Source organism: Leptonychotes weddellii, chromosome 10 (assembly GCF_054177405.1).
Source record: "Leptonychotes weddellii isolate Sample4059 chromosome 10, ASM5417740v2, whole genome shotgun sequence".
Taxonomy (NCBI): Eukaryota; Metazoa; Chordata; class Mammalia; order Carnivora; family Phocidae; genus Leptonychotes; species Leptonychotes weddellii.
The window spans coordinates 78,307,766-78,315,771 of NC_138378.1; the positions used below are offsets into that span (position 1 = coordinate 78,307,766).

The 8,006-nt window shown below is 36.5% G+C and overlaps 1 protein-coding gene and 1 pseudogene across 1 annotated transcript in view; both read left to right on the forward strand.

Annotated features, from left to right (window-relative positions):
- Positions 1-8,006, forward strand: part of ALMS1 (ALMS1 centrosome and basal body associated protein) — a 180,857-nt gene that overhangs the window by 10,246 nt on the left and 162,605 nt on the right. Inside the window, exons 3-6 of the mRNA XM_081797285.1 lie at positions 3,892-4,009; positions 5,071-5,687; positions 7,092-7,210; positions 7,327-7,476. Coding sequence (XP_081653411.1) covers positions 3,892-4,009; positions 5,071-5,687; positions 7,092-7,210; positions 7,327-7,476 — 1,004 coding nt within the window. The remainder of the gene's footprint in view (positions 1-3,891; positions 4,010-5,070; positions 5,688-7,091; positions 7,211-7,326; positions 7,477-8,006) is intronic.
- Positions 4,664-4,781, forward strand: LOC115936988 (U4 spliceosomal RNA; annotated as a pseudogene).

An 8,006-nucleotide genomic window follows, 5' to 3' on the forward strand; every position in this document is an offset into this window, starting at 1 on the left:
GTTTCTTTTGCTTTTGTTATTAATTGGCTTATATAATTGGCTGCTCCCATGTTAGGGGCATAGATATTTACAGTAGTTAGATCTTCTCGTTGGATAGACCCTTTAAGTAGGATATAGTGTCCTTCCTCATCTCTTATTACAGTCTTTGGTTTAAAATCTAATTTGTCTGATATAAGGATTGCCACCCCAGCTTTCTTTTGGTGTCCATTAGCATGGTAAATGGTTTTCCACCGCTTCACTTTCAATCTGGGGGTGTCTTTGGGTCTAAAATGAGTCTCTTGCAGACAGCATATCGATGGGTCTTGTTTTTTTATCCAATCTGATAGCCTGTGTCTTTTGATTGGGGCATTTAGCCCATTTACATTCAGGGTAACTATTGAAAGATGTGAATTTAGTGCCGTTGTATTGCCTGTAAGGTGACTGTTAATATCGTCTGTGTTCCTTTCTGGTCTATGTTACTTTTAGGCTCTCTCTTTGCTTAGAGGACCTCTTTCAATATTTCTTGTAGGGCCAGTTTCGTGTTTGCAAATTCCTTTAGTTTTTGTTTGTCCTGGAAGCTTTTTATCTCTCCTTCTATTTTCAAAGGCAATTTTATTTTGTTCTGTTTTATTCAGGTTTTTTTTTTTTCCCCAAAAATTGAAAAATATGCAACAACCACATATTTTAGAATTAGCCTTTGACAGGGGAATGAGATTTAACCATGATGTTATCTTGTCAGAGTTTTGTAGAGGAGCACCAATAGGAGTTAATTCAACAAGTTTTTTTCAAACATAAGCCAAGGCTGTCCAAATCAAAATATTGGCGCCAGTGTGTTTTGTGATGTAGATCATCAAAGTCTCTTTTAGTTTCACATTTTAAGAAAGATGTCAAGAGCGGCGCGCCTGAGTGGCTCAGGCGGTTGAGCTTCCGACTCTTGGTTTTGGCTCCGGTCCTGGGATCAGGCTCCATGCTTAGTCTGGAGACTGTTTGGGATTCTCTGCGTCTCCCTCTGTCCCTCCCCCCTCTCGCATGCTCTCTCTCTCTCTCTTTAAAGTAAATGAATAAACTCTTTAAAAAAAAAAATGTTGACGGCATAGGAGTTCTTTTGTGAGAGGAGATGAGTATGACAGTAGATGAAAGAGAAGAGTTTGCTATAATCAGTTGTTTGAGGGGCTGGCAAGCTAAAGAGGAAGGAGCTTACCTTTCATTTATTCATTCATTTGCTTAACAAATATCTAAGTGCTTATCCTGTGTTTGATGCTAGGGATATATAGATGAAAGCTATTCCACTTTTGGGAAGACAGTCTAGTAAACAGAAAAATAACAGTACCATGGGATCGGTATTATAAAGGTCTAGTGCAAGGGTCTGATTTTGTACCAACCATGAACTAAGAATAGTTTTTGCATTTTTAAATGATTGTAAAAACAAACAAAAAAGGAAGTACCTGTGATAAAGACCATATGTGGCCAACAAAGTGTAAAATATTTATTAGTTGGCCTTTTCAAAATGTTTGCTGATTCGTAGTCTATAGGTTAAAATGAGAATACATAGCTTATAGGGAGGCTGTTTTCAATTTGATATAAGAAAGAACTTTCTAGGGGTGCCTGGGTGGCTCAGTCGTTAAGCATCTCCCTTCGGCTCAGGTTATAATCCCAGGGTCCTGGTATTGAGCCCCACATCGGGCTCCCTGCTCTGCGGGAAGCCTGCTTCTCCCTCTCCCAGTCCCCTTGCTTGTGTTCCCTCTCTCGCTGTGTCTCTCTGTCACATAAATAAATAAAATCTTAAAAAAAAGAAAAGAAAGAACTTTTTAATAGAGCCATTTAATAGTAGAAAGACCATATAACAACAGAAAAACTGTGCTTTATATCACTGCAAAATGTCAAGCAAAATTCTCTTAATAGAATATCAACATTGGGTCGGAGATTGTGCAGTGTGGCTTCTAAAATGTTTTCTGTGTAAGGTTTTAGAACTCCAGCTTCTCATTTACTATGGATAAAGTAGAACATTTTTAAGTATTAGAGCAGATCCCTGGATCTGATAGCTAAAGGAAATTTCATCATTGCTGTTTTGTTATGCATGAATACAGTTATTGAGGGATGTATTGGTCTCACCAGTGGCAAATGTCATGATGATGACTGGTGCGGGAACAGTTAATTATCTCAAAAAAGAGTGATCCAAGCCATCAGCAGTTGTCTAAATGTGAGGAAATGTGGGATCTTTGTTAACAACCTTCATGATTCTTAGAGGGATGAAAGACTTTTCTGTTATGAAGGTTTAAGACTGAGTCTGTAAGCCAAGGTCAAAGAGGAATCATACCAAGTAGTCCTTGGTAGTCAAGGTTATCATTCTCATTCTGCTTCATTTTTAATAAATTCATTCAGTAAATAAATCTGTTTTGAGTGACTAAGTGTAGCAAGTACTTTGGTAGGCATTGCACATACAGCTGTGAATAAAGTGGATGTGGAGTTGACAATCTAGGTGGTAAGCAGCCACACCAAAAATTAAAACAAGGGTATGACAGTTATGATAGGGAAGGTGTACCATGCAGAATTATAGGCGTTCTGAAATCAAGAAAGTATACTGTAGCAATGGTATTACATTCATAATGAAAGAACGTTTAGTTCTAGCAAAACATCACCTATTCAGTTAAATTAATCTTAGTTCTATTAAAATTTTGTTTTTGTTTTTATAGTTATGTAAATGGTGTAAGTAATAAGGAGTTTATACCTAGTTTGTACATATTTAGGCACATATAATAAGAATTATTTAAGCTGACATTCAGGAATCCACAAGACTTATTTCTCCTTTAAATCAGCAGTTCTCAAACTTTTTGGTCTCAGGACTCCTTTACATACTTTAAAATTACCAAGGACTTCAAAGAGCTTTTGTTTATGTGGGTTGTTGATACTTCCCATGTTAGAAATTAAAACTTAGAAATTTCTAAAGTATTTATTAACTCATTAAAAAGTAATAACTCCATTGCATGTTAACACGAATTACATATTTATTTTATTTTATTTTTTTTAAGATTTTATTTATTTGCGAGAGAGAGAATGAGAGACAGAGAGCATGAGAGGGAGGAGGGTCAGAGGGAGAAGCAGACTCCCTGCTGAGCAGGGAGCCTGACGTGGGACTCGATCCCGGGACTCCAGGATCATGACCTGAGCCGAAGGCAGTCGCTTAACCAACTGAGCCACCCAGGCACCCCTACATATTTTTTAAGAAAAGTATTTTCCAAAACAAAAATATTTAGAAGAGTAGCATTGTTTTATTTAAGAAAAAAAATCTCTGTAATGTTTAACCTAAGAGAAGAGAGGTAGATTCTGATATCTGCTTTTGCATTCAGTATGTTGCTAATATCATGGATGATGTAGCTTCTGGAAAATTCTACCATACCCTTGTGAGAGAATGAGAGTAAATAAGGCAAATGACATCTTAATATTATTTTGAATATAATTTTGACTCTAGGCACCTCCTAAGAATGTCTTAGGGATGCCCAGGAACCTATGGACTACACTTTGATTTAAGACGGAAGGAAACACTCATAATGGTTAAGAGCACTTGCTAAGAGATTAGAGTGTTTAGGTTCAGTTCTCATTCGGACACTTAAAGCTATTTGAATGTGGGCAAATTAATATTTCTTAAATTTTATAATCCTGTTTCCTCAGCTGTAAGATGGGTATAGTAATACCTGTCCTTCAGGGTTATCATTGAAATTTTGTACGTTAAGTGCCTGAAACTTTTCAGGTGATGAATAAATGGGAGTTGCTGCTGCTGCTGTTATGTTATCATTCTGATGCTTGTAGAATCTTCCAGATGGCTGTGTATTTAGGTTCTTTAAAGGAGTACGTGAGGAAGCTAAGCAGTTAACTTTCAGCATTCCCAACATTTTTATACTTGAAACTTTGCAGTCATTCAAGACAACTTTGCTTCTCCTGATTTGCCTTTGCTGACGTGTTTGACACAGGATCAAGAGTTTGGGTCTGATTCCTTATTTCAACAGAGTGAACTAGATTTTGCACCTCTGAGGTAGGGTGATTTATTTTTTTATTTGCATGTAAACTTTCTACTCTTTCTTTTCTTGTTCTAAGTTGTTGCTAATATTAATGACTTCAGGCTAAGGTGAGACTTTGGAGTGGGGATTAGATATTTTCAGCACACACTTGGAAGGTAACAAGGCCCTAAGTTAAGACATGATGCGTATTAATATAGTATAGTAATACGTGTGTAAAAATGAGCCAGGCAACTGTAGTTTATTTAATTTTTAATGTATTTTAGCATTTCATGCAGTTTATTTTATTTTTAAATTTTTATTATTGAAGTATAGTTGACATATAACATTATGTTAGTTTCAGGTGAACAACGTAGTGTTTTGACAGTTCTGTTCATTCTGCAGTGCTTCACCATGACATGTGTTGTACACCTGAAACTAATGTAATAATGTGTGTCAACTATTCTCAAATAAAAGTGTTTAAAAAAAACACCTGAAGATGTTTACAGAGTAAAAACCTTTGCCCTTCTGCTATGTATTACCTTAAAATTAATTATGAAAAAGTGTTCTGTATATAATAGTCAACCAATAATTAGGTTACTGCTGTGTTTTAGGAGTAGATCACCTCTTAAGGGGTTTTCAAGAGCCCAGTAAATGGCTAGTGAAAGTTAAGTGAGTATTAAATTACGGTAAGCTTTGCGCAGTGGCAGTATTGTAGCCAGTGAGGTTTATCTGAGGCGCGATTATTGCTAATTAAATTATGGTAGGTGATAAACATTTTAAATAGTAAAGTTTGAATTTTTAATTTAATCTTTTTTGGTAGTATGAAAATATTCCTATTTTTTGATAATATTGTTTTAGGAGAAGGCTGAGACAATATCAGGGTCATAGGATGGGAGTTCATATTCTGTTCACAAAAAATTTGCCTTGTTCGGTCACTAACTACTTTAAGGGAATTTGAAATTAGAACTTTGTTTTTTCAACACGCTTTCCAAATAATCTTAATTTCAGTGACATAACAGTTTTGTATTTTTCATGTTAGTATTTAAAAAAATGTTTTTAATGTGTTGTTTATTTGTTTTTAACTGTATATTTTCAGGGGAATTCCTGGTAAGTCTGAAGATACTGAATGGTTTTCTCGACCGCCGGAAGTTAGTGAAGCTTTATTCCAGGCAGCCTCAGAAGTAGCTTCAGACTTAGTTAACAGTTGCATTAGTGTATCTCAGCACTCGCTTATAGCTAGTACAGCTGAGTGTCAGCGCTCTTTTTTACCTTTTGAACAAGGGACTAAAGAAGATACTATTTCGTCTGATACAGTTGATGAACTGAAAACCCCCAAAGACTTCGATAGTTATGATGCTCTTTGTTCCTATATGGCATGGAAGACACAAGAAGTTCAGGAGCCAGAAACCAGTTTAGCTGATAAAGGTCAAGTTTCTGTTTCAACCTCATCTTACACAAGTGATGACTACGTGACTCCTGAAGGAAGTGACAGTTTTGACGCTTCTTGTTCTCATGTGCAGTGTTGGAAACAAAAAGCTTTACAGCAGTCAGAAAATTATTTAACCAATGGGTATCATGATTCTTATTCAGATTCATCTGACATAATTGATAAAAATAAAATTCCTAAGGGAAGTGACAATTTTCGTGCCCCTTTTTCATGTACGCCGTGGAGCAAACAGGAAGCTTCACACCATCCAGAAACATATGTGATCAGTAAGGACTGTGTTTGTTTTCCACATGAAGTTGCTCCTCATTTTAATAACAAAATGTCACATTCTTTGTTGCATTGTCTGTTGGAAAGAAGAGGAAAGGGCATTCCCTTGACAGGTCACAGTCATTATTTTGAGAGTGTTTATTTAAGGGCTCCAGCTGAGAATGAGGTGAAAGGAATGATGGATTCTTTGGAGGGGTATGAAAGAAATGAAGAAGGTCTGGGGAAAGAATTATCTCAAGGTTTTGAACTAAAGGAGAATAGAAGTACTTTAGTATTTTCAGAGATGCATCCCAGATCTTCAGATACACAGTTTATTGAGAATGTTGTAGTTCCTGATAATTCTGTAAAAGTTTCAGAAATACATATACACTCTAGGCAACATGGTACCTCTAAGATGGAGGTTTCTGGTGGTCCTCTTCAGACTATTAAGTCCAACTTGGATGAGACATCAGAACAACTGTATTTACAAGAGGAAAGAAACCAAAGGGCAACTTCTGCTTTTGGTGGAAAAAGTGTTGATGCCTCTGAAAATGTAGCCTTTGAGGTAGTTATTGCCTCTATTGAGCCTTCCAAGAAAGAGAGTACAGTAAATGAAATCCAAACTGACAGCAGTAAATCTTTAATAAATGACAGGCAAGAAAGTGAACCAAAAAATTCACATCTTTCCCTGTTAAATTATAATGATGAAAACTCTTTCTTTGATGAGTTTAGTCATCCACGTTATCAATCTACTCCTGGGGTGTTTGAATTAGTGGCTTCAAAACCATTGTTGCATAAAAAAGATAATGATGATAGCTCCCTGTATTGGCATCTTGATTTAAAATCACTCCCCAGTAGTCCTCAGGAAATGTTCATTAAGCCACTTTCTCTTATTCCAGAGCATAAGTCATCTGCTTCTTTAAGTGAAAAATCTCACAGCCAGGCTGTTGGTCTTGGCAAAGCACAGTCAGCTTTATTTCAGTGTGATCTAGACAATGAACCATTTCTTCCCATTGGGAAGGTAAAGTCTGTTCCTGATCTTGACCTTGCAGAAAAGGTAGGATCTTCAAACATTTTTTATCCAATGAAAGTATCGACTTCAGATTCTTTGGTTTTACAAGATTTAAGAAGATTTGAAGAAGTTGCAGATTCCTCAAACTATATTTTGGTTAAGAATGTAAACTCTAGTAACATCATTGAAGGTCCATCTGCAACTGTAGGAAGCAGCTTTTCAGCAAACTTGGTGACATGTGATGCTAAGTCACAGGGTGCTTTACCAATGACCAGTAATGCATCATTAATTGCAGTCAGCCAAGAGTCATTGCTGAAAGCTGATGTAGGCCAAGGTAAAATTCCTCGGCCTATGGGAGCCAAATCCCGTTTTACTATAAATACAATTATGCAAAATGACTCCTATTTTGTAGAGGGCCTGCAGGGGAAGGCTGAATCTGACACCTCTACTCTGGATGATGATACTGAATGCTGTAACCTAGATGAAAATGCTATTGGGTGCAGTACAAGAGTTGCTGATCTACAAAGAGAGGTGAGACACAATAAAATGATAGTTGGGGGAAACATGGTGTTTTCCAGTACTATTTCAGGAAATGGTATTGTTACTTGTTTTAATTTTACTTTCTTTTTTTTAAATTTTATGAACAGGTACATGAGCAAGGTGACTTGACTGCTGAGTGCATTGCGCTAGCAGGTTTTAAAAATGTGCTTGATGATCTAGAGGTTTGTGACAGCTCCCTGCCCTGGCAGTCTGCCTTAGAACTGCCATCTAAGGAAGAGAGTGATTTTGAGGAGCCTGTAAGTTATTCTCTTTGACATTTCTTGTGGGGTAGGGAAAGAATATTTTAGTTGAAAAATGGGGGTGAAAGTAAAGGGTCCTTTTATATCCTCTAATACCGACATGTGACTTACAATCTCGTCTTCATCTGATATCCAAGAATATGCTCCATTAATTTGTTAGAGGTTGGCATAAAAGAAATGTTTGTGTTTCATAGACCATAAGAGTTAGTGAGTTTTGTGGTGTCTTGGAAAAGTTTTGTGTCAACCTTTCTTTTATACAAGACTTCATTTGCCTGGATCCTTGCCTCTGTTGGTTTTTAATGTTCCTTTGGTCCCATTGCCCATTCTTCTGTCTGATACTGTCAGCTTCTTTATAATATATCCTTATATCTTATTAGTCATTAAATATAGCTATACAAAGATGTTGTGTACTTAATGTTACTTTCCTTTTCCTGTTTTTCCACGTATAAGATTAGTATGTCATTGGAAAGCTGCTAGTTTGGGTTGCAATCATTTTTAGACCTTTTGATTAGAGAAAATGAACAAAG